General features: G+C 40.4%; 5 protein-coding genes and 1 pseudogene across 7 annotated transcripts; all 6 read right to left on the bottom strand.

Annotated features, from left to right (window-relative positions):
• Positions 1-391: 391 nt before the first annotated feature.
• Positions 392-2,737, bottom strand: LOC141835339 (carotenoid cleavage dioxygenase 8 homolog B, chloroplastic-like). Its single transcript, XM_074722786.1, has 6 exons — positions 2,444-2,737; positions 1,561-2,307; positions 1,284-1,477; positions 1,031-1,220; positions 847-949; positions 392-730 (listed from the first exon to the last, which is right to left on the bottom strand). Exons 1-6 carry the CDS (start codon positions 2,735-2,737, stop codon positions 582-584), a joined length of 1,677 nt encoding a protein of 558 aa, XP_074578887.1. The 3' UTR covers positions 392-581.
• Positions 2,738-8,894: 6,157 nt separating this feature from the next.
• Positions 8,895-9,607, bottom strand: LOC141834970 (ethylene-responsive transcription factor TINY-like; annotated as a pseudogene).
• A 1,981-nt stretch (positions 9,608-11,588) lies between these two features.
• LOC141834820 (serine/threonine-protein kinase 52-like) lies at positions 11,589-15,710 on the bottom strand. 2 transcript variants are annotated; one of them, XM_074722193.1, is made up of 4 exons: positions 15,622-15,710; positions 14,377-15,450; positions 12,594-13,049; positions 11,589-12,012 (listed from the first exon to the last, which is right to left on the bottom strand). In XM_074722193.1, exons 2-4 carry the CDS (start codon positions 15,325-15,327, stop codon positions 11,737-11,739), a joined length of 1,683 nt encoding a protein of 560 aa, XP_074578294.1. In that variant the 5' UTR covers positions 15,328-15,450; positions 15,622-15,710; the 3' UTR covers positions 11,589-11,736. The 2 variants fall into 2 exon arrangements, with proteins under 2 accessions (XP_074578294.1, XP_074578295.1); XM_074722194.1 differs by lacking the exon at positions 15,622-15,710 and having other exon boundaries at positions 14,377-15,532.
• Positions 15,711-16,278: 568 nt separating this feature from the next.
• Positions 16,279-16,940, bottom strand: LOC141834971 (VQ motif-containing protein 4-like). The gene has a single exon (XM_074722376.1). It carries the CDS (start codon positions 16,854-16,856, stop codon positions 16,344-16,346), a length of 513 nt encoding a protein of 170 aa, XP_074578477.1. The 5' UTR covers positions 16,857-16,940; the 3' UTR covers positions 16,279-16,343.
• A 1,164-nt stretch (positions 16,941-18,104) lies between these two features.
• Positions 18,105-19,808, bottom strand: LOC141834320 (MADS-box transcription factor 32-like). The gene is made up of 7 exons (XM_074721695.1): positions 19,603-19,808; positions 19,401-19,467; positions 19,254-19,315; positions 19,019-19,160; positions 18,876-18,917; positions 18,287-18,365; positions 18,105-18,194 (listed from the first exon to the last, which is right to left on the bottom strand). Exons 1-7 carry the CDS (start codon positions 19,791-19,793, stop codon positions 18,184-18,186), a joined length of 594 nt encoding a protein of 197 aa, XP_074577796.1. The 5' UTR covers positions 19,794-19,808; the 3' UTR covers positions 18,105-18,183.
• Positions 19,809-20,937: 1,129 nt separating this feature from the next.
• LOC141834896 (subtilisin-like protease SBT5.6) lies at positions 20,938-24,805 on the bottom strand. Of its 2 annotated transcripts, XM_074722286.1 has the most exons (11): positions 24,689-24,805; positions 24,520-24,614; positions 24,349-24,446; positions 24,099-24,260; positions 23,897-24,008; positions 22,662-23,226; positions 22,469-22,569; positions 22,032-22,389; positions 21,758-21,971; positions 21,177-21,682; positions 21,094-21,112 (listed from the first exon to the last, which is right to left on the bottom strand). In XM_074722286.1, the coding sequence occupies exons 1-11, from the start codon at positions 24,803-24,805 to the stop codon at positions 21,101-21,103; spliced, it is 2,340 nt and encodes a 779-aa protein (XP_074578387.1). In that variant the 3' UTR covers positions 21,094-21,100. The 2 variants fall into 2 exon arrangements, with proteins under 2 accessions (XP_074578386.1, XP_074578387.1); XM_074722285.1 differs by having other exon boundaries at positions 20,938-21,682.
• Between the last annotated feature and the right edge of the window lie 1,430 nt (positions 24,806-26,235).

The raw sequence follows: 26,235 nt of genomic DNA, 5'->3' as shown, positions 1-26,235 counted from the left end.
ATAATCATAACAGCCATTATAATTATAAATTGTAATTATTATAATATAATATTGATTAATATACTAAAAATAAAGTATTTATATTGATAAAAGATATTTTTAGGAATAAAAATGAGATCGGCCGTACAAATAAAAAAAAGAACATACTTTTAATTTGTAGTGGTCTTTATTTTTCTAACAAGCATTTGTAATTCATTATAAAATTATTATTTTTAATTTAAGGTGAGTGACAATTAATACAACAATCTTCACTAAATTTTTGGGAAAAGAAATAAATTCACGGCTAGTTTTATCCTGCGAAACTCTGAAAGCAAACACCTGAAGATATATATACACACCGAACTGAAACGGAATTATTCATCTTTATTAATCGAACTGGGTCGTCGTCTATATATATATATATATATACATATTCCATCCATTTACTTAATAATAATAATAATAATAATCTTATTGCAGTAGGCAGATTATTCTGCCCTTATTTCATCGTATATATACACTGCACAGCCAGCGGAGTACTCAGCTTGCACTTGTTTCGTCTTCCCTCGACAAGCCGCAGACAAAGCATGCACGTCGTCGTACTACTGCTTGTTCGGAATCCAACACCCGTGCAAGCCGTAGGGAAGTCCATAGGGGAATTTGGCTCGTGCGAGCTCCTCAAAGCTGCTCCCGTCCAACACCAGAGCGTACCCTTCTCCGTTCTTGTCACTCACGATGGAGATCACGACCCCTGCAGGAAGGGATAAGGAATTAAGGATGTATACGTGTTTGAAAACTGCCCTCGTGTTCCTCTGTCTCGTCACTGGAAAAAAGGTCAGAAGTAGTGATCATGATTCATGGACTCACCATCATCTTCCTCAGTGGCGCCTGGACGAGCCACGAAGAACGGCTCCGATGGCACCGCGCCTTCCTCGTGCCAGTTCTTCGCCTTCTTCTCCACCAAGTCAATCTGCGATTTGACATTCTTGCATGATCAGAAATGTAACAATCAATCGATGCTTTCTGTCAGTGTGGTGACCAGGGAGAGGACCTTGGTGAGGGTGTTGGGGAAGTTGCAGGGGCGGCGGGCTCCACAGGCGTAGGCGTATCTGTACTTCTTGCCGAGGTAGGCCGGGTTGATGCTGCACATGTCCATTCCCTTGCCGTGCTCCTCCGGGTCCAGTGCTGCTTCCAGCTCCCCTTTTGGGCTCCCATCTAGTGGAATTCTGAACCTTCCCACTCTGTTCCAATCGTTGATTTGTTAAACGATTGCAAGGAAATTGTCGAGCGAATTTTCTCAGTACCTTGCATCAGGCAAGACGTCGTGGCCGGCAAATGATCTTAAGTTTTTCAGGCGAAGCAGCTCGAGGATGTCGGTGTTTGCGTAGTGCTCGCAGCAATCGGCTATGATTCCGGTGATTCTTCCCTCTGAGTCGACCTCCTCGTATGCGTTGATGAAATGGAAGGTCACGAACGGAGGGACCTCCACGCTTGCCACCTGAGAATTATCGGTGGAGATCACTCGATCGATTCATTCGAAAGTTCAGATTGAGAGAGATGAACTGATCGTGCAGTCATTACGATGTTTCCGGTGGCTTTGGACATGATGTGGACGTAGCTGCCGGAGTTGGGGTGCCACTCGAACTTGTAGAGCGGCGTGGGCTCGGCGCGGAGCAGGTTCTGGACGCAGTACCTGAGCGGCATCTCCGGCACCACCACGAAGTGGTCGGTGGCGGCGAAAGAGTGGACCCACCCGGGCGCCGGCACGGAGCCGCGGCAGTTGACGCGGCCCAACACTTTGCGCTCGTTGCTTCCGGCCTCCATCCGCACCACCAGGTAGCCAGGCCGGATCAGGTCCGGAAGCAGCGTCAGGAACTCCGACTCGGTCACGATGGGGTGGGCGGAGTGGATGAGGCCGCCGAGCTTGTCCTCGTACTCGAACCGCCCCAGCGTCTCCAGCGTGTCCGGGTCGATCTGGATCGACCCCTTGATGGTCTCCGTGAGGCAGACGACGCGGCCGTCGCCGAGCATGACGACGCCGGTGTTGGAGTTGTCGGTGAGCGACACGCCGGACAAGAGGCTGGCCAGCTCCCCGACGTAGGAGAGGAAGCTGGCAGGCTTGGGCACCTCGGAGAATTCGCGGTAGCAGAGTCGCCGGTTCTTCCTCGCCGCCTTGTACGCCTCTGACTCGATCTGGCGATGCGCCGCCACGGCGCGGCCCTGCTCGAACCGCACGCGGACCAGGGTGGCGTAGCCGTCGAAAAGGTGGCGGAAGTCGTAGTCGTCGATGTTCCACAAGCCAGGGCCGTTCCTCAAGTACGTGCCACTCTGTAAATCAAACTTTTATGTTCGTCGCAAAATTCGATTAAATCTCGCATCCGCTCAATGATGCGGCCGGAGATGATCCCACAAAATAGTTTATTTACGCAATATTTCTAACAGCGAAGCAGATGTACTGCCATACCAGCCATAGTGGGATGTCTCCCTCGACGGGCATCTCCCCCTGCCACCGCTCCTGGCGGACGCTCCTCCACGCGGCGAGCTTGCCGGCGTCGCGTCCGGTGACGACGGGTAATTCAAAGGGGACGACCGGCGGCCGGACCAGATCGTCGATGACGGACGGAGTTACCTCGGTGGCAACGCCGGCTTTAACAGATTCTCGCCGGCGGAGTTCGCCGGCGGGCTTGAGTAACGCGCATCTTGGCATGTTTGATGGAGAAGCGATGGATTTGGGAGACGCAAAGAAGGCGGAAGCCATGGGAAGCAATGGAGCTTAATTTGTGACGATAACTGAGAACCAGATCGTCTATTTATAGATGTGTTGGGCTCAATGGGGAATCTTCAACGATGAATTCTCGCACGCCACAGTGGAAAAAAAATAGAATTATTATTTTTGTTTAATAGAAATTAAAAAAATTGACCAACATAATGAATTTTTTAGTTTGATAATTGCACTAATGTGGTCAGCAGCCTGATCATAAATAAATAACTCGAGCTATATATTAATAAATAATGAATAATTCAATTCTTGTTTTGAAACGACACGTGAATCGTTACGCCATCTGAATACTCATTTAATTATCTTCTCAACGGACAAGATCTTTCAAATGTTTCTTATCATTTTCTTCCGATGTTTATTATAATACAAACGGCTCTTATTCGTTTTGTTTTCTTTTTCATGAGTCGTTCATGACCATCGTTATCTAAAGATTCAACCTCAGTGGACAAAAAGATTCCCCTCTCCACTTGTGCTTAGAAGCTTCTTCAGAGTGAATAACAAACAACTGTTACATACGTATCTAATATCAAAGAACTATTCATTTACTACACTTGGGCCCTTGGAACTATGTCTCTTACTACACTTTGACTTTGAAAATTATAGCTGGGAGGAGCATACTGACTGTCAATGGCCAAGTAAAACCATGCTGCCAGGAGCAGGACATGGAGAGTTCGTATACAGTGCACTCCAGCATCATGCACGAGCATTGCAGCTAGCGATCGACTTTGAATATTTTTATGGGCATCGATTGGCGTATGATAATTAATTAATGAATTACTTTGGAAGGTCCACTACAGAGAGGACGGAAGCAACATGATTAGTGCAGAAGAAAATTAATTAGAAGCCTTTCTCGCTGCTGCTGCTGCGGCGGCGCCACCTTCAATCTCTGTGTAATTTTCCTCCCCCACTTTGGGCGGCTCCTCTCGCTGCGCCCCTCCGCCCTTTTAAGCGCAACGCTGGAGGAAGAAAAAGAAAGCGCAGCTGCTGCATGCGGCATACTCGCCACTTGGCTTTGACTGTCGCGCCCTGCTTGCTCTGCTTTCTCACTACATGTCCGAATTCCGATCGATCGCGTAATTAATCGATCGGCCTCAGTGCATCGTCTCTGATTTCACACCAGCAGCTGGGGCCTTTCACTGTCTGCGTATGATTCTCTCCCCATTAATTAGTTTGTGGCAGACACGACCGTGGCGCTCCCCACAGAGGAGCACGCCGGCATGGCTGCTGCGTACCTGGACGTGGATTCGCCGGCGAGGGCTCGCTCGCTGGGTGGCGGAGGAGTAGCCCCCACCGACTGAATGCCGCCCCCTGGTGGTGGGTCTGTTTTGGTTGACCCCTCGTCGCGACCAGGTGAATTGGATACGTCCATCCTTGTCTGCCTCACCTCTCTTCCCACTATCGACTTCAATCGCAATAAAATAAAATTCGATAAAAAAAATTTCATGAGACCGAATGATCAACTCGAGAATAAATTAGATAATTTTTTTAAAAAAAATGTGGGGAAGAGAATTAGAGATGGGAATGTCTCCGTATCTGATCCGCAATTTTTTGAAAAGTCAAAGATTCTTGTGGGAGAAAAAAAGTATCGACGCACGCTGGCGTTATAAAAACCTTAAATTGTGAAAATTAATATGCAAAAATAGCTATTTAATTCCTGACGAATTGTTATCCAATAATAATGATATATGATTTTTCATGATAAATAATCAAAATAATAATAATTTACGACCGTGGCAGGTCAAATAATTGGGCCTGTGCCTCAATTGGCCCAATAGCAACTAGCAACTAAATCTCAATTCTAGACGACGTTTTATTGGGAAATAGATTTTAAAAGTTGGAAATAAATAGATTTTTGAATCTATTTAAAATTATTAGGGATGGAGATATTTTTAAAATTTTTAATAATTCTATTCTATTTTCTAAAAAATATGAATTGAAAACAAATTTTCAGTTAAGGGCTCGATTGATTTTTTGAAATATAATCTGGATTTAAAAGGGAATGTTTTCATTGGTTATGGATATTAAAATATTGTATTTTTAAATATTCAACGAGTGTTAGTGATGAAGTTTTCTATAATTTATTTTATTAATCTTATAAATCAATTTGGTTTTATTGGAATTGTAAAAAACGAGGGTCACTTTTTCATTTATTATTAAAATAACATTCCATCCTCCTTTAATATATTTTTAATTTTTAAAATAACTTTGTTTTAATATGTTATAATAGGTACGAGATTATAATATAAAAACTTTAACTTTGATTAATATTAACGATATTATGTTATAATAGTTAAAATATATAAATATTTCATTTTGATCAATATTATTTAATATTATATTATAATAATTAAGACATCCATATTGATTTCACGTATATGTCACATCTTAAAATAAAATATAAAATCTAATGCTACATACTCATTATATCAACATCTCTCTTTTATCAACATATACTCATAGTCATTTAAACGTTAATACACTTATATTCATTTTAACATTAACCTTCATTATTTGTAGGTTCTCTACTCATTAGTATTCATTTTTATTTTATATTAAATAAATATATATATTTTAAATTTATACTTGTAATTCCATATTATTATCATTATTAAATATATTTATTACTTAAAAAAAAATTATCTTCTTTTACTAGTGTTGTTTATTTAAACTAAAATTTATTATAAATTTGAAATGGAGTACACCATAGAAAAAAAAACACACTTACATAAGATTAAAAATAACATATAAATTAAATATTTTAAAATATATAAAATATTAATTCACATATTATTATTATATTGTGTCAAAATATGTTCAACTAAATCGGCACAAAGTTGATGCACTTATTGTTACATAATTTAATTTTTCTCTATTGATAATTTAGTAGAAGAAGCAAATTGAAAATATTGATAATTTGATATAATTTGTGAAATTTGGATAGAAGCATGTTCTTTCAACATGTTTTGTCTTTGGGGGATATGTTTGAGTTGGTTAGAGATAATATAGTAGAAGAAGCAAATTGAAAATATTGATAATTTGATCTAATTTGTGAAATTTGGATAGAAGCATGTTCTTCCGACAGGTTTTGTTCTTGGGATATGTTTGAGTTGATTATTGCGAAGCAGATTTATTGAAGTGCACAAGGGTCAAATTTCGTCAAGACAATATCCTCCTCTCTAGTGACTAATTGTAGTTTCTCAATTGATCTCCTCATAGATGGTCGTAGAATCGATCGTGTAGAATTGCTGGGGTGGCGGATTTGACTTTATGCCGAAGAGAATTCATGAAATTTCTAAAAAATCCTATGTTATTTTCATCCCTTTTGGATAAAAAAGGAATATGGAAATAAAAATTAAAAATTAATTTAAGATGACCATGAGAGAATAGAGGAGATTTTGGGAGTGATTTATGATGTAGAATAATGTATTTGAATGAATGAAATAATTTATAAAAATAGATGAGTATTTATAGAGGAATTTTTTGAAAAGTTATTTAAATGACCGTTATCCATAGCCGATTGAAATGTATCATTTTTTATATTTGTTTATAAAATCTGATCATTCAAAGGAGTTGGGAATTTATCAATTTTTGGATTTTTTTATAAAATCTGATCGTTCTTTGGGAATTTCTTTTTTCTTTTTAATTTTTATAAAAGTATTCATTAACTGTATTGAAAGAATTATATTTTTAATGCATTTGTAAATTATTTTTTTTTATCGATATTTATCAATATTATATTAAAGTGATTAATGGATCATTTATATAATATATTAAAATAAAGAGTATTATAAAAATAAATTATCTGATGGAATCTTGTAAATGTTTTTAAAAGTGCTAATGCCCTTTCATTTTTTATTCAATTGAAAAAGATCTTAAAATAGATTTGGGAATCTGACACATCAACGAGACAGCCCTCACCTGGTCGACTGTACCTGATGCACGTTTTAAATGCTTTCCAGCTTGGTACATGTGGCTCAGAGTACTAATTCTATTAAAATAATATTTATTAATTTTATTATAATTATTTTAAATTAATCATATCTACTAAAATAATATAATTTTGATACAATTAAAATGACTTTAATATTTAAATAATATTAAGCAAATTAGTAATTTTTTTAATACGATAAAAATTTATGTGAAGCAATTTATTTTAATAATTGTAATCGTAGATATTAATATAACACTACGACAAGACTATTTTTAAAATAAAAAATTTATATGCATTATTTTAATATGTGTATTTTTTGATGAAAATAATAATTAGGGATGTTGCTTCATGCTTGGGAGTATATACATGTCACAGTCCTACTTGCCGTAGGGTCGCTTATCTTTAGGTGGTGCGTTGCTTTAATCATCTCTTAAATAATTGAGACAATGATAATTATTTTTTAGATTTGATTAATTTTAAAAATAATCGATTTCATCTCATAAAATTTGTTCAAAGATCACTCCTCAACATCTTAACAATAATATCTTAAATTTTTTTATTCAATTAAAGGAAAATATCTTACACTATAATTAAAATTTAAATCACCAATACTTAATAAATAATTAACATATTATCATCACAACTTTTCCTTAGAGCAAATTAATAGTAAATAGCTGTCTTACGTATTCATGGTTAGGATGAAGATTCTTATAGTATATATATAAATGGCTATTTCCATAAATTTCCATTTTTACAGAAAAAGTTGGAAATATTTCACATGAATTTTGTTAAAAGATATACAAAGTCTAGGATGGAATTGCATGCTCACTTTTTCTCGATCGATTATTGGATTTAGGCAATGGTCAATTAGCTAGATTAAGCTTTTGTCAATTAAATAGCTACTGCAATCGGCCAAGCAAAGTAGGCGGCCATTGGCGAATTACAAGAACACGATGCACAAAACTATTAGGTTTTTCATTATTATCCATTAAAGCTCCACGTGAACTTCCAAAGTTATTAATTCATTTTTTATTAAAATATATTTTGTTACTCTAAATTTAATAGGAAGTAAAATGGTGAAGACATGCATTTTGTGATATATAAAATCATGCTTATTGTTTTGTTGCATGCACGACATGTCCAATCATTCAGGTTGCGTCTATTAAATGAAGGGAGAATGACATGAATTTGTTGTGTTTTGAAGTATACATCTTATAGTTCTCATTCTTATACAATAATATTTTTTTTATATATTAATAAGCTTGTTGAAAACGTATTTTCTTCTTTACAATCAACTTTCTTTTAATTATCAAAAAAAAAGCACTAAGATTGTCTTGTCAATATTCTTTCATCTTTATTTACTTTTGTTCTTTTCATAAAGTATGACACTATTATTACTTTCTTTCTTACAAGATCTAAATGTTCATGATTTTACTTTTTTTTTTTTTTACAAAATCAACAATCTTTTTAACTCTTAGTTTCTTACAAAATCATTTTGGAGTTCACACTTTAAATTGAGCACTTACTCTGATCCTTTGTGACACTTTAAATATAATTGATCTTTCTCCTCTTTAGTGTTACTTTCTTTTAACAATTAATTTTCTTATGGATCTTACTACTCACGTGAGAAATATATCCCTTTTCTCAGTTAAATTCCTTAGACATTTTTCAAGGCTACTCTACATCAAAAGGTTTCGATAAGATCAGTGATCTCTCTTCTACTGACAGACATAATTAAGAAAAGACATCAAAGAGAAAGAGTAACATCAAAATGAAGGACAAGTTGGGATTGCAAAGCCTGAAGATGCAAATTCTAATCTCCTTTCATATTTTTAAAAGTCTACAGCAATAACATTCTGAAAGGTATTCATCGTTGTACAGATCTGCACATTAAAGAGATGCTTCAACTAATTTCAACAAACTTCTTAATTAAAGGTATTCAAATTGGATGGTACCCAGACAAAGTCCTTCCCAATTATATGCCAGAAACGAAGGAGAAGCTAAACACACAGTTCAAATTTGTAGATTCATAAATTCCTTTCCAGCCTCATGCATGACAGCATGAGCATGGCGGTAATGAACATGAGCAGCCAGCACCTGTTCCTTCCAACATTCAAATGAAATTGAAGTTCTTAGAAATGCCATGGCGTTTCTTCTTTATTGAGAGATTAATTTTACATATATTTTGTGGATTTTGTATGGCGTCTAGATGCTCCAAAACAGAGCTTCAAGTGCAAGGGAATCGTCGCCGTCACGGTCCTCTTCGCCGCGGCGTGGCACAGCGGCGGGTAAGTCCAGGAGTCCACCGAGTCGTGGAAGACGAACTGGGTCGCTGCCGTGCCGAAGAGCTCGTCGTCGTCGAGGTGGGGGAGTTCCACGATCTCTGACAGCTCGTCTGTGGGCGAGGCCGCGGCCGCGGCGTCCTCCGGCGCGTCGCTGGCAGTGGAGGCGGCGCCGGGCGGTTGCACCATGGCCGCGGCGCGGGCGGCGGCTTCGCGGACGTCCCGCGGGGAGAGGGAGGCCGGGCGGGGGAGGGTGGCGGCGAGGTGGGGGAAGTTGAGGAGGGCGGCGGCGGCGGCGGGGCCCTTGACGGCGAGCGCGGCGGCGTCGTGCGCGCGCGCCGCCATCTCGGCGGTGCCGAAGGTGCCCAGCCAAATGCGGGACTTCTTGCGCGGCTCGCGGATCTCCGACACCCACTTCCCCCACGCCCGCATGCGCACGCCGCGGTAAACCGGGCCGTGCCGGTTTCTGTCACCGGCGCGGCGGTTCCGCGACGTCGTCGCTTTAGAAGACTCTCTGTTCGGCGGCGAGGAGGAGGAAGACGAGGAAGAGGAGGCGGAGGGCGACGTCGACGCAGTGGAGTTGGAGCCGGAGCCGGACTCGGACTCGGAGGAGGTGCATTTGATGTGGATGACCATCACGATCGATCAAAAGCAGCCAAAAAGATACGAAATTGCCAAATTATTAGCGCTGAACAAGAACGAGTAGGAGCTATACCGATGGCAACGAGAGCGTGGAGGCGAGAGAGCCCTTTAGTAGAAGGTGGTGGCGGTGGTTCTGCTGCTGCTGCTGCAGGGCCCAGTGTCCCAGTCGCCCGTAGAGACGAGCGAAACCTATGCAGATGAAACTTATCGAGATAAATTGAGCTTTAAATGTTCATCGAGCACATGAATGAAATATTTTACATTTCTACAGTAAAAGATACAACATCGTAGAACTTTAATCTCAATTTACTCATATGCTGATGAAATAAGTACTACCTTTCATAGAGATGAACTCCTCTGCTCTTCATCTCCAATAATTTAAGAAATCAACATCAATCTTTGGTCGAGTATACAAGTCAACCAAAGAAAGCTGCAGTTTAACGTACCACTAAGATTTAATAGTGATATTTCTGATTTTTTTTAATAAAAAAATGAAAAAACTAAAATTACAAGGACGATTTAATTATTATGATGATGGATGATTGAAGCAGGGAAGAAGGACTATCTATCCCGGCTGTAGGTTGATGCTTCTGTAGTCAATTAAAGATACACCCGTACCTATCTGATGGTTTAGGGTTTAGTACTCGTTCGATGCATTAAATATTCATAGCTGGCTCAGTACTCGCACTGATAAACCTAATTCACTCCCGGATTTAAAAGCTGGAAAAGGACAAACGATCAGGAGGGAACCAAGGGTGTTGGGCGTGTAAGTGCATGGAGCGTGCGTGTTGAGAAAAGGAGTGAATCATAGTGATCTTCTACGGGCAACTCACGGACAAATTATAAATGTTCAGATAAATGCAAGTTCACAAAAGTTATCTAGTCTATCTCTCTCTCATACAGACAGATTGTATAAGGTAGATAGAATCTACTAAAGTTGTGACGCACACACACAGAGATAATAAGCTTGCCTTTGTGGAGCATACAAATTGATTGCAATGGAAACTGGTGGTAAATTTGGTTAGATCAACTCTAGTTTGAGGTGAATTCAGTATGAGTTATTGTCATTTGTTTTCAACCTAGAATATGACTGTTATTCGCCCAAGCTAAAACAAATAACAAAGTAGAAGATACACATACAAGAGTTGTAACATTTTATTTGATTTCTGTCCTGGATTAGATTAGAATTTTCTGATAGTTCTTTTCGGTTCAATTTAGCATTAAGTTATTCAGCTCAAAATAAAAGATTAAGAGTAAGTATTCAATTAAAATCGAACTGAATTAATCAAAGTCGAACCGAATCAATTTTTTTTCAACTAACAAATCGATAAAATTTTTAAATAAAAATAAACCAATAAAATATCAATTAATTTAATTTTCAATAAATTATTTGAAATAATCAAAAATTTTAAATATTATAAAAGATTTATCAATAATTAAAAATATATAAATTAATTGATAAAATTATTTTTTTATTTTAATTAATTCAATTTAATTAAATAAAAAATTTTAAAATCGAACCGAATTAATTGTTTTTTTTAAAAATATAATTTTAAAATAATCAAATTGAAATTTTAAATTTTTGATTCGACCGATTTAACCGAATTTTTATTCACCCTAAGTAAGATTAGAAACCAATGCAGCGCAATAAAGTGAGAGGTGGTTAAACAATACGAATGCTAAAATGCTATTGAAAATGTTGCAGAACTTTTAGCTGTGCAAAACATAACTTTAAAAATAAATCAGAGCACAAGAACCCATAATTATCTTTAAAAACAAGCACAAGAAGGCAAGTTGTAGCATATGTATTAAGTCATCTGCATTTTAAGTTTGTTGAAACTTCATTCATCTAACTGTAAAAGGGAATTCCAGAATCTTCCATCCATCAAACAACAACAAATTAGAAGAAAGAAATAGAAATGAACATGCAAGAATCATGCTGTATGTACTACCATACATCTCATGATCATCATTTTTATATATTTATCATCATGCACAACCATGTATGCAAGCTCAACACAAAGAATTTTCAATTTATAAACAAATATTAAGAACATTCTTGGTGTCCTCTCTGTTAGCAGGCTATTATGATACACACCATAATTCACAAACGTGAACATGAGTTACAAAAGTTTGGACATGGAAGCACTTGAGTTATCTGAGTGCGAGTGAGTTTTGAGCTTTTGCATCCAATGGATTAATCGTTTTTTATGATCCTGGCAGCTTAAGTTCTGAAGCTGATTTAGAGTTCCATCTTGACATACAGCAGCCTCGAACTGCTCCAGAACCTTAACGATTTGCCAAAATTCAGGTCTCTTCTCTGGAAGTATTGACCAACATTGCTCTATCAGGGCATGCAGAGGTCGAGGGCAATCAGTAGGAATGGGTGGCCGCAAGTTCTACGAAATTAAGAAAAGAAGTGTGAACATCAAATGCCTTTGAAAAATCAATAAGCCACTGATAACCACAGTGTAGAAAGCACCTTGTTATAATTTAAAATTTTCAAGTAAATGAAACAATGAAAAAGGTCTAGACTTTCTTTTAATTCTAGTTCACTGTAATGTAATTTGGAAAAAAAATTTTGGTCACAAGTCATTGATGATTTACTTTATTTGATTAAATAACTATGTTGATTTTATAATTAAACTTCTATTTGGAGTTATAATTTTTATATTATTGTAAAAATACACTTTAATTTTTAGAATTAACACTCAAGAGTGTATGGTAAACAATGCTCATGAGATCCACCTAATTTAGCATCTATATATTAACATTACAAAATGCAATTGCTTTTATACACTTGATATTCACCATAATATGTTTTCTATAGAGTACTAAAATATTTCTCAACAAATTTGTAAAATTGTCATGATTATCTAGATAAGGTGACTAAATCCTATTATACATCACCTCTAGATGGAAGACAAAATATTTAAGATAATTAATAAGAAAGGACCAAGAGGGGATATAGAATTAAAACCTTATCAACCACTGCAAAAGCTGCTTGGATTGGTGTCATTTCCTCATATGGAATTTTCCCTGCTGCCATTTCCCATAAGAGCAATCCAAAGCTGTATACATCAACTTTCCGCCCATATGGTTTATGCTTGATCATCTCTGGTGCCATCCAACGATAAGTACCATCATCCTCTGTTAATGCATCACAATATGCTTCCTCACATGCAATTCCAAAATCAACAATCTTTATGCAGAAATCTTGATCAAAAATAATGTTTTCAGGTTTCAAGTCACGGTGGATAACCCCTTGGGAATGGATGTACTCCATTCCTCGTGCAATTTCCAAAGCCATTGAAATTAGTTTTTCTAAAGCAAGAGATTTGTGCTCAAGTTTGTGCATAAAAGCTCTTAAAGAGCCTCCAGGAAGATACTCGGTGATAACGCAAAAGGCCTGTGGTTGTTTACATGCCCCTATGAGCTGCAAGAAAAGGAAAAATACTAACACCATATTAGAGTGTTGCCTAGTTAAATTCCATCTCATGAATCTTTAAATAGTAGCAACAACTAACTAACAACATAGAAGGAATATAGGATATGCTCGAAGAACAGATTCACATTTCAAAAATATTTTGCCTTATAATATTAACAACGGATTAGACTGTCATCTAGTCAAATTCCCTCTTGTGAATTTTTAAAGAGTAGCAATCACAAACTAACAATATAGAAGGTTATAACATTAGGGTATGATTAAAGCAGAGATTCAGATTTCAAAAACATTTTGCCTTGCCCAATTTCATTGCTTCAAGTAGTATGGGGGGTTTATGTGTTAACAAACAGTTAGATAGAACCGATTGCTTTCTAGTGTGACTGTGCTAGTTTATGTTAATAGTTGGATGACATGTAAAATAGGAAAAGCCATAACAAATTTTATGTTGACCAGTTAATTTTTTGTTTATTAGTCACAAGGTTAATGTTGATTTTGGAAATCTCAAGATGGACTCTCATAAATGAGTTGTGTGCCTAGCATATTTACTAGCACTTCATAAACAGTAGTCTAGTTTTTCATCCCCCATTGTCCTCTTGCAGACATGGTTCTCATAAACTATCATTAGCTTATTTCCATCAAATTATCATCCCATTCTGATTCAACTCAAACACTGGATAACATAATCAAAGAGTCTGCAAGCAACATGTAAAACAGACATCTAGCAGAAATGATATATGACATAATATAGCATTGGATTTAATTGGCAGTATACTCAGAAAATAGTTAGGCAAAGTGCCACATAATGGTTGTCATCTGGAGGAAGGTAAATTTCCAATGACTATGGTCTCTTGATGTGTCATAGAGCAAAAAATGATACAAAGGATAACTACGAGATGGAAAACAAGAACAACAATGACAAGAAAATTTGACGTGCAATATAAAAAAGGACAACTGGCCAACTTGATTTTTCTTTTAGAAAAAGATGTAGGCATGTCATCATGTAATCAGAGCTTAGAGAATTAGAAGTTCATCTGATCAAATCATGTAGGTACAACTAGTGACGATGAAACTGTTAAAGTGAATGATTTTACTCTCTGTTTCAAATGACATGATGTTCCATATATATATATAGTGTGAAAATTTAGTAGAATTGTGGGAAAAGCCAACTTGCATAAATCAAATTTTGAAATTGCTTAAAGGGTTTTGTGAAGCTCATGAACTGCTATAAGCAACTATAACCAGGTTGATGCAGAACTAATTTGATGGACAACTAAATATGTAACAGACAAATGCAATAGTTAAGAATCATGGAATGCACCTTGATCACATTGCGGTGGTAGAGATGTGACAACATTGTAACTTCCCTAGTGAACTGCTTCTCAAGTCGAGCAGCCAACAATCCATTATCGTCATCATCAGGTTGCCTAATAATCTTAATAGCGACAGGTTGACCCTTATAGATACCATGGTACAATCTGCTATGAGCACCGGAAGCAAACTTGAGCCCAAAATATAATTCACAAAGATCAACATTCCACTTTTCTGTCATCTCCAAGGCAGCAACCTTCCCTCCTCCATGATCAAAGCAACCTGGCCATGAAGATTCCTTCCGAGCCCCAGACTTATCAAGAGCCTTGAAGGAAGATGAATGTTTATGATGACTCTTCTCCAAAGCTTTTCTCCAAAAAATCTCATGGTTTCCACGGGCGTTATCATTCTTCTTCTTGGAAGGTGGCGGGGTTGAAGACCTCTTCTTGACCAAACGAGCTTCCTTAAAGGCCTCAGAAAGATTGGTGGTGGGAAGAGGCGATATTGACCTTTCCTTAGGTTTTGAATGTTGCTGGCAATGTTGTTTGGCATCTAACTTCACCCTACTAGAAGAAGCAGCAACTAATTTAGATCTCCTTCCTTCTGCTTTAAAATCGTCAAGTGGAAACCTTGAATTAGTAATTTCAGCAGATATCATTCCATCTAATATCAACGCGGGAATTCCTTCAGGATAGAAGGAGAAATCAGAGCTATCGGCACTGAGGTTGCTCGGCTTCTTCCGATCCAATGGGTCACCGCGTCGAAAATTCAAGCTCTTTCTGGAGTTCTGTGTCTGTAATTGCGCGACCGAGCTCTTAGACGGGAGCTCACAGGGAGCATCATCCGGTTCCTTGGACAACTCGGCCAGAAGTTCCCGTTCGGATACCGATCTCGTACGGGCGTTGTGCGTGACGTGCGCAAACGTCGACCTCAGCACCCAAGAACTCTGCTCCTCCTCCATTCTTCCAGAGGCGATTCCTCCAGATCCGACGCCAAAATCAGATTTTTAAGCCCTCTAGTCTCCTGAGACGTCGCCCCAAATCGATCCCGCCATCCCCGGATCCAAGCGCCTGCACCGCCAACCCTATCACACAATCGACCAATCAGTTATCAACCAAAACAACTCCAGAATCCCAGGAAGGACGAGCAAACGAGCGACATAGGAAAAAATTTAATCCACACAAAAAGGAATAAATAGCAAATGCAACGAAAGCGAAGGTTAGAATCAAAGTGCCGAGTGCACATCGGTACCCACGCGCGAAACCTCGACCGCCGGTGGTCGTGCCCTGGGAACGTGGGGAGAAGAAGAGGACGATGGCGACGGTTCAATTCGCTTGCTTGTCTCGTGGACAGGGCAGGAGAGAAGCCCGGTACGGCTTCGTCCTCGCTCTGGATCCGGTCGACCGTGCTCCAAATTAATAGTTTATTAATCGAGGAGGATCGGAGCATCATAACGGTGCCGTGATGCTTTCTGATGAGATAACGACCGTCCGTTTTAATAGTATAAATATATAGTTTAAAAATTAAAAAATAATTCATTTTTTTAATATTAAAAGAACATTTTAACCTTAATTTAGAACAGTTTGACCTTAATTTATCTTTTTAAATGTTCCTCTTTATCTGGCTAATCCGATGGCCACCATGTAAAGCCTCCTCTTAATTTTGACAAATGAATTTTTGGTGTAGAGTTAAATAAAGTGACGAGACAAAAATTCAACTTAATCAGAAAGAAAGAAAGGAAAAGAAAGAAAGAAAGGAAGAAAGAACTTCTCACAAATGGTCGGCTGATCGTGTGGAGCGTTAATTATACAAATTTTATTTTTTTATAGAAAAGAAAGAAAAAAATCGGAGAAAGAACTCTTTGAATTCAATTGAGTAAAAAATTCTACTAATATTATTGATTGTGCGGAACAGGAGATGAAGAGGAGGAGATGGATGCAAGGAAGTCGCAATACTGAAGCAGTATCATGCGCCAAATTAAGCAGACGGCACTCTCGGCGGCGACGTCACCGGGAACAGCGGGAGCAGCCGTGGCGGCTTCCCCATCGTCGGCGAAGGGTGCATGGAGAACCCCTTCTCGGCTACCGCCGCTCCTGCGGCCGAATCGGCACCTGCAGGCCGCGGCGACCGCCCGAAAGGATCGGCGATCAGCGGCGTGACGGGGCTAAGAGTCAACGACGGCTGGAGGATCTCCGGCGTTTTCCTCCACGAAACAGACGGAGAATTTTGGTTCTTTAGGTTCTTGAGGCCGCCGCGGCGCTCGTAGAGCTTGAAAGACGGCTTCCTGGGTCGGATGGCCGGGTTCTCGGCCGAAGCCGGCGCGGTGGTGGAGCCGGTGAGCATCTGGACTACTTGCTTGAAGGAAGCAGCGTCGGCCTGGATGAAGGTGGAACATGGACTGGGTTTGGGAGGGAGAGATAAAGGCGAAGAGGTGGCGGCAGCGGCGGGCGTTGCTCCGGTTGCTGCCACTCCATGGCTGCCGTCAAACATGGCTGATTTGTTTGTGAAATTACGCGAGAAGACAACTGAGGACTTCGAGTCAAAAACAGAGAGACGAGGATGCAGTTGGAGTTGGGTGAGGGCGGGAAAGGAGGAGGCGACTTCGAAGACAAGAGTTTAGAAACTACTTTGTTGGTTTGTACGAGTGACGCATCTCTTTTGTAGTTTTCTTGAAGAAAGTGATGGTGTCTCCACTGATTGCAACTAAATTGCTGGCACAATGGACTTAAATTCCATGAAGCCAAGAAGAAATTGCAGCCATTGTTGACAAATTTATTCAGCATTTCTACTGAATAATGTGTGCAAGAGCCTCATGACGATATTTTACTATTAGTATTCTTCTCGATGAAGACTTCATTCTATTGATCAAGAAACTCATTGTATTTCATTCTATTGTCACCTTTTCCAAGAACAAAGGATTTAACCAAGGAATGTAATCAATCAAGAATTGAGTCTAAGGCGTGTAATCACTTTCCTTAAAGAGTTTATGCCCCCACTATCTTGCTTGACCGGATTTATATGGGCAATCTCTTCTAGGATACAATAGACTTCAACCAACAAAGTAGCAAGTTCTTTGATTGTTTGTATATAGGAATTGAGAATGTTATAGTTAATTTGGTCAAGAACACTTATTTATAGAGTTCTCAAACTTATCAAACGTTTTTCAACGTTCCAACATCAAACAATTACATTGGTTCACAAAGAGACACAACTGTTTGCTTTGGCACCTCTTCAGAAATTTAGTGCAACGCTACAGCGTGGTACAACGTTATACTGCAGCATTTCAACCTTTTTCAATTTTGACCGTTGCAGTTTAAAGTGTAACGCTGCAGTGTTTTGTATTAGGCTGCAGTTGCACTTGGGACAACAAATACATTTGATGTTTTAAACCATTACAATGCAAACTAAAAACCCAACAATAAAGTACTATGAAGTGATAAAGGAGCAAAGAAATTATCAGACTCAAATGGATTTATCAGATGGTTCAATATTCCACTAAAAGATCAGCAACTCAATTGAACTTCATCACGCGAGCTTGGCTTCATTGTTGAAAGAAAGTGTAGAATCACACAATTTATAAGCACTATTCAAGCAATGACATGCAAAGTTCACAATCAGCAAGGATAATCTAGAGCTCCAAGATCGAAAGAGGTTATGTTCATCAGCATACATTACAAACTTCTCCCAAATCACGACTTTAATAACAGAACACAGATCAGACAATACTGAAACATTGTGTTTGGCCAGTTGACTCTTTGTTTTCCAATCCATCAAACTGGGAAGCCAGAATAAAATCAAGTTGCCTCCAAAACGTCGATTAGTTTAGACCTGCATGAGAGAAAGGAAGATTGTTAAGGGATGTGACTAGTAATAAAAACTACTCCAAGGAATTCATTCAAGCAATGGAAGAAGATCTGTACCCAATCTCAGTTCCAGTCTTGGGGTGGATGAGGCATATCTATTTGCTTCTATGCCTTTAAGTGTCTGCACACTTGCAAGCTGCAAGATAATCATAGTTCATCCATTGCATTAATTCTTTGAGTTTTCAACTTTTTTGTTGTTGTTGTGAAGATGTTCCCTTTTCCTTTGTTTTTTTTTACAACTCACAAAAAGGTTGGGCAGTGATTTCCATGCAAAGCATTGATTCATATAGAAAGAAAAAGTTTTCAAGTCTTCTCGATAGATAGTACATGATCTATATACGACAGTTTAACTTGCCCCTTTCACTTAAATGTCAATATCAAGTGTTTGAAGGAATCAACCATAAACATCCTCGAATCGAAAGCACACAGCAAGATTCTATAGATCTATAGGTCCTACAAGTATGCTTTAGCGTAAAGGATCAACTTTCGCATTCTTTCATCATCAAGGTCGTCTAAATTTTACCAGTTTCCATTCTGACAAAACCAAATGGATGGCAGCTTTTCTACCATCAATTCATTAAATGCAACTCCACTGAAACTTTTTGAAATCTAAACTGATTATATTTATTAAGAGGAGGAGGCATACCTTATCACAGAGTCCGTATCTTTCTTGTTGCCGATCTCTTACCTTAAAAAATGGTGAAAACATCATCAACATAGAGGTTCTTGACAAAAAAAAAAAAAACGATGGGTCACAGGATCGAAAAGATCGAAACAAGTCAAAATAACCATGCTTTCCAGCTTGTTCATCTGCCCTCCTATTTTCCTCTCCATCTCAACTCGAACCTTGCTGATGGCCATCTCCAAGCTGTGCTCCAGATTGCTCAACTCAGGCAGGGAGTACTCTTGTCCCTCGTCGATCTTCATGAACCTGTATACACAGTTAGCGATCATTAAATCTTAATCATCTCAAAGCTTAAAGAATACATTTTGCGTTCTTATAACAGAATAGAAATTCATGAACCTGAGTTGCCTTTCTAAAGCGTCACACAGTTTCTCCACATTCACAATCTCCGCATTGCGTTCCTAAACATAGAAACATAAATAACTATTATAAATCAAACTCGCACAGCTGAAACATTGTGAGGAATAATGTTTTCAGAATAAATACCACGATATAGTCTCTCCAAATCTTTGTCTGGGTGGCCGACTCATACCTTTCTATCAGCTCCTTGGCGCTTTTAACCGAATTAGCAAGTATTAAATTGGAGCAAAAAGGGAATAGCATCTCGTAGATGAACGAAGCTAGGAATTAAATAAGGGGAAGATACATCGATAGAAATGGAAGGAGACACGGATGCAGTCTGAGTCACCTGGGAACAGAGGGCGAGTGATACTGATAGAGCTTGCCGGAAGAGGAAAAGAGGAGGAGGAGGAGGTCGGCGTCGCAGAGGACAGAGAGCTCCCTTGCTTTCTTGAACAGGCCATCCCTTCTTTTATAGAAAGTAGACTGCCTCTGGTTGGCGTTCTCGATCCTCTTTATCTCCGTTCTCCCTCTCCCCATTTGATCATATGATCCCTCCCTCCGGTTCTTCCTCCGAACAAAGAAGCACCTCTCCAGTGCAAGCAGCCCTGGGCACTCGAACTAACTTACATGGATTTGGCAACATTTGCTCACTTTAAATTAACAGAGAGGTCGCAACCTGATGGGCGCAAGCGCGTGCATGGCAGCCTTTGCTTCATGAGTTTGATTCCCATGCTTTTATTTAACTCGTTTGTCTTTTGTTGGGGCGCGTACGGCGGTTGTGATGTCGGATGTGAGAGTTCCTTAGCGGCAGCAGCACCAGGTGCAGGTGGAGCTCTTGATGGTGTGATACAGGTTTTTGTCCGGAGTTGAAGGAGGCGACACCGAGTGAACCGTCGGTTTATGGGCATTACCCACCGCCATTAATTGCCTGAGAGAAGGTTCAAGGCTTCAAGCAAATAAGAAAGCAAGAGAAATGATGGGTGACGGTTTGTTTGCGCGACACGCTCGAGCTTGGATTGTGTTGTCGCAGTCTGCTCGACTCCGTTGCAGGGTAAAGCGAGGAGCGAGCATGAAGCTTCTCGGTTACGGAATCTTAGTTAACTCTGAGCTAGTTTGACTGAGCTTTCTCTCCGCCAGGACTTTGCAAACGGCTTATATATGAACAAAGTTTCGGCATCTTCAACCTAAACGAAGATTCGCTTGAATTCATGAAGCTAGAAGGCTAGTCAATGATAAATCTTGATTGGTCTCCAACCGATCTGACACATCCAGCGGATCTAGTGGAAGATCTATTCACTATTCAGGATGCTGGGGTGGCGGCTCGTGGGCTAGCTTAGCTTAATTTGAACTTAAGAATCATTAATTAACATAGCATTAATTAGTGATCATCTTGGATCCAAAATCTTAATCTAGAGTTAATTATTTTTCTACCCAAAAAAGGGTTTGCTAGTTCATAAAAGAAGCGATGCAGCAGGATTTCCAAAAGCGAAAGCAAGGAAACGAGATCATGGAGCTTCGGAGCCATTTCCACTTATAGAAAGTATTGGAGAAGTGAAAGATCCAAAGCTTCGCTGGTTTCAGATTCGCAATCAGACGACACGACGTATCACTTCTCCTCTTCTTTTCTTCTTTTTCCTTTTGTTTGAAAGAAAAATTGATTAAAAAAATGCTATTCAATTCATTCGATTAACCAGCAAGTATTCATATTATCATTAGAAATCCCACGGGCTCGAACATGCCTCACTCCATGCGAACGTTATTGTTGTCGGAGGAGTTCTTACTTACTCTCCTTCAGAAAGTATGGAAACTGTTCTGGAGGAACTGCCATCCATTTATTCCCAGTTTCAACTCTTCAGCTACAATGTATAAATATTAGAAAGAGTGAAGAGGAAGAAAGGAGAAGGAAGCTTAAACAGAGACCACAATTGGACTTCTAACGACGTGGATGCCATCCGACCAAGTATAAGAGCCTTCCTCATAATCGACATCGAATCGCCCCCTCACCGAGAGCGTAACGGTGAACCTCTTCTTTTGTCCGATCTTCTCGAACTTCAGCACTGTCGGCACGACTTTCACGGTGACGTCTTTTGGCTCCACGACCGAAACGTGGTAGACGGCCGAGCCATTGCCGACGTTGGTCACCGTTCGCGTGATCGTCTGAGGTGCATACAGAGTCCCGACGGCGATGGACGGGTAGTTGAGGGCGAAGGGATCGTGCATGTTCCTAGGGCAGCGGACGGCGGGGTCTAGCTGATCCCCGGAATTGTCGCAGGCAAAGAGAAGATAATCCTCGTAGGAGGCATCGTACACCAAACCCGGATCTATCGCGTGCTCAGGACGGATGTGCCCCGACCCGTACACCAATTGGCCCACTACTTGACCCGATGCGTCGGTCAACGGCTTGCCTAGGCTATCCTCGGTTGTGGCTGTGAAGAACACAATGCGAATGAATAAGAATTGAGCATATGCCGCCGTTATTTTTGAGGCTCGATTTAACGTACCGGTGGTCATGATGGCGGATCTGATGGCGGCTTCGCTCCACTTCGGGTGGACGGACTTGAGTAGGGCGGCGACGGCGGTAACGTGGGGGCATGCCATCGAGGTACCCGAGTAGATGTTGTACTTGACGCGCCGACGATCATCCTCGAGCTTCGTCGGAGAAGATGACCCGCTCCATGCCGCAAGGATGTTCAACCCTGGCGCAGCTACATCAGGCTAAAAATACTGAAGTTAAATTCAGTACGTAGAAGATTAATTATGAGGTAATTGATGTACCTTGAGAAGGTTGGGTGCGATCCGGTTGGGGCCGCGGGAGGAGAAGCTGGCGATGACGGGCGCCGGCGACACGTGCAAGACGGTCCGAGCCGGGGTGATCTTGGCGGTCGGGTTCGAGCTGCTGTTGATGTATTTGAGGAGGGCGATTGCGCTGTCGGAGGAGACGGCGGTGCCGGCGAGGACGTGGGCGTCGACGGGGATCTCGTTGCCGTTGGGGACGGAGTTGCCGAGTATGATGGCGGCGCCGCCGGCCCTCTTGACCTCCAGTCCTTTGGCCACCCGGAGACCTGCCCCCCTCAGGCACGTCACGATCTTGCCTTTAACCTTTTTGGCGTCCAGAGAATTTGGCAGGCATTGCCTGAAGCATGAAATCGAAATGTATCAGTTTGCACCGGTCGAACCAGCTCTGTTTTCTGGTATTTGGTGGAGAAATGTACCCGGAAACATTTGCCGGAGTGCCCTGTACCACGGCGTCGCCGGCGAAGATTAAAGGGTAAGAAACTGAAGACTTCAAAGCATATGGCGTCACAGTTTGGCCCTGCAACAAAATTAATTGATATGAATTGCTAGAATCTGTATTGATTATTAGAATAAAATATATATATTGATTCGGTTGAAATAAATTTTTACCATGATCGAGACGCCGTTGCCGAGGAGCACCGGCGAATCGAAGGCGCGGTCGATGCTGCTGGCGGCGACGGTGATCATCCAAGGCGCGAGGTTGGTGACGGTGGACGGCATCGGGCCGCTGTTTCCGGCGCTGCAGGATACCACGATGCCGCGGCGCGCGGCGTGGAGCGCGCCGATGGCGATGCCGTCGTGGGCGAAGGTGGGCGGGGCGCCGACGGCGCCGATGGAGACGCTGATCACGTCGACGCCGTCGGCGACGGCGTCGTCGAAGGCGGCGAGCATGTCAGCGTCGAAGCAGGTGTTCTCCAGGTTGGGGTTGGGGCCCGGGATGGGCCAGCAGACCTTGTAGACGGCGAGGCGGGCGAAGGGGGCGCCTCCGGAGGCGGTGCCGCGGGCGAAACCGCCAAGGGCCGACACCCCAGCCACGGGGCGGCCGGCAGCGGTAGAAGCCGTGTGGGTGCCGTGGCCGTCGTTGTCGCGGGGGGAGCGGAAGGCGGTGCTGCGGTTTAGCGCGCCGTGGTACGCCTCGTACGCCTTCACGTAGAACCGAGCTCCAATGACCTTCCTGTCCCATGGCAGTTAATTGCATCATCAATCCTTAACGAATCCATTAAATCCTAAAAAACACCAATTTTTTTTTGTTCTTTTCCTCTTAAAAATGCATACTTTCTAATTTCAACCAACAATTGATGAAGAACCTTTGATAATACTGAATTTCGAAATAAAATAAAACACCTAATATTCAATTCTATCTAGTTGAATTTATATAGAGCTGTTAAAGCTTGAATGGTCAAGTGTTCTGCAAGTCAAAGTCACGTGTGCAACACATATAAAAAGATGACTGAATATTTTATTTATTTTTATAAACTAAAGAAGCAAAACATAATATTTTAGTCTTTTATGTTAAATAAATAAATATATATATAATTTATTGGAGAGATCACGAGGGACAAGCATCGGTGTGTGTCAAGAAGCTGCCAAAGCACGAGACTGGCGCCTTGTTTGCACTCTCTAAATCGGACAAGAAACCACTCATGGTCGTCATCGCCAAAAGGCCAAAGCCAAAGCTAGTGACTGCAAGCAATTCAGAAAACCAGCTTTTTCATGTCCTCCTTTTTTCATATGTAAAAATCTCCCCAGTTAAAACCGTTTATGGAAGATTTCTTATGTTACTTCTTTGTTCTTCTTTTCTGAACATTTTACAGGTTATATTACATGTAGAGTAGAAGACTTACATATTGCAGTGAGAAGAGTTGAATGCATCTCCTTCTTGGCAGACTCCTCTCCAGTGTTTTGGAGGAGGACTCATTCCTCTATCATTGAAGCTCTCAGACTCTGGCCATATGCCTATCAAACCAAACCCCACTTCGCTATTCAGAAACTGTTTATGTATTTGGATTGTATAATTGACTTGTCGAACGTAATACTACAACAAACCTGAATCCAGCATGCCAATGATGACATCCTTTTTAGGCTTTTGCACCCAGTCACTGTCCAAAACTTTGAACCCTTCTTCCTGCATTATGAACTGCCATGACCTGGTTGTGTGTGGTGTCAGCCTGCCTTCGCTAGGAAAGGCAGAAACCACCCCTTCCGTATCTGTTTTTGATGGAATGAATCTTGTGATCGGAAAGAAAATACAAGGAAATTGAGAGAGATTTGGACAGGAGAATGACTAGTTACTGACTGGACAGTTTCCTGGCTTCTTCTTCAGTGAGTAATGCAGCAAAGCCATTGATGGTGTGCTTGTAGCTGTACACTATGGAATCCAAGGCCTCCTCTTTACTGATCATAAAAATGTTTAAATCTTAAACACGAATCAAAGATTATGGCATCACGATGAGGCTAAATTGATCACCTGTTCTTGACAGAGAGGAGCAGGGAATGATGGTCGTCCAAAATTTCTTCACTGGTTTTGAGCCCTTTGTGCTCTCCTAGATAAACGACATAAACCTGAAACCCCAAAAACGTCTTTGATGCTGTTTTTAGGGGAAAGGTTGGCGGTACAGTTAAGAAACTGAACTTACCTTGCGTTGCTGATCAGGCAAAGCAGAGCAGGAGAGGATGAGGAGGAAGAGAGGAGGAAGAAGAAGAAGAAGTGGAAATTTCATATTATTTTTCTTTCTCTGAACGAATTTTGACATTGTTGGAGTGGTGTAGTTGGCTTTATATAGGGCAAAGGGAAGAAAAAGATTAAACCAAAGGGATTTTAAATTGTGTTGGGAAGAACAGGCAATGATTAATTTTATTGAATTATCTACCATTTCAGGCCCTCAATATCAGGAATTGACTGATTGCATCCATCTCTATTTTTTACCATGTTCTTGCCAATTATCACTCGGCAAATGCAGCTCAGAATCATTGGGAAGCAATTAGCACGGTGAAAATTTCACGTTTCTGCAAAATTAGAATAATTTAATGATTTAGATTCTAAAAAAAGGGATCAACTCTATATTAATAGCTTATAAATTAGTTTCCTCTATGATTTTAATCAGACAAAAATAAAGAGCAGTTTGTTTAGAAAAAAAACGGTTTAAACAATTTTTATATAAAGGCATGAATTAAAAAATTGCCATAGATGATAATATATATTTAATAAAAGAAAATCTAGGGATATTTGAATATCTAGCTATGAACAACTATGAAAATCCAAGAGGATAAGTTGCAACTGTAGCTACAAGATGGTAAACACAAAAATCCACAGTGTGTTGGTTGCGCATGCCTAGAATTAGATTCCTAATTGCATCTTAACCTTCAGGATGTAGACATCCACCTAAAGATTCACAAACGGATACATTGTTCCAAGAATTTCGATCCAAAAATCGACTCCATTAAAGTATTGATAGATGATTTAAACACCACTACGATACTTACCGATCCAAATCCGACGATCAGCACCGCATAAATTCCCATTGTGCTCTTCTTTACGTCTCTAGCATGCCTTTTAACTTCGCAATCCCATTGCGTCTTAGTCGTCACCATACTAAGAAAAGCATGTCAAAGAAAGAAAAGCATGTCTGTATCACTTGTTATTCGTTGCAACGGCTTGTCTTACATTGGGTTGGGTCATGGACATCCTTAATTACCTCACAATGATGGCATATGGTTGGTCCATCAGAATCCAATCCAATCCAATTCCATCACATAAGGTAAACTCACTTAGTCAAACCCACAAAGTGGGATCGATCATGACCCCTCACTCACTTTGGCTCATCCCTCTCCTCTAACTCGATCCTCTCCTAATCAATCGCATGGACCATCATGTTCGTGTTGCTTGTTCCTTTCGAGCTATTTAGTCTTTGCATGTCTATTGATCAACGCATGCTTCTTCTTCCTTTCACCTCACAACTCTTCCATCTTCGGTCATGCACGCTTTTAAAGCTTTAGAGGAGGACTTGTGGATTGAACTCTATCTTTTACTTTGGGTGCTTTCTGGTCAACCCTTCTCAAAGTGCTTAGTGTTTAACAAGTTCAACGAGACTGGAAGTGCACATCTTACTCGAGTCGAATCGATTCAATAGCAACTTGCGAGTGCCAAAAATATACATGAACCGCAATTTATAGTCCCTTCGGT

This window comes from Curcuma longa, chromosome 9 (assembly GCF_044706935.1).
Source record: "Curcuma longa cultivar G26 ecotype Majalengka, Jawa Barat chromosome 9, ITB_CL_G26_1.1, whole genome shotgun sequence".
Classification (NCBI taxonomy): Eukaryota; Viridiplantae; Streptophyta; class Magnoliopsida; order Zingiberales; family Zingiberaceae; genus Curcuma; species Curcuma longa.
This window is presented reverse-complemented; position numbering and strand designations above follow the sequence as displayed.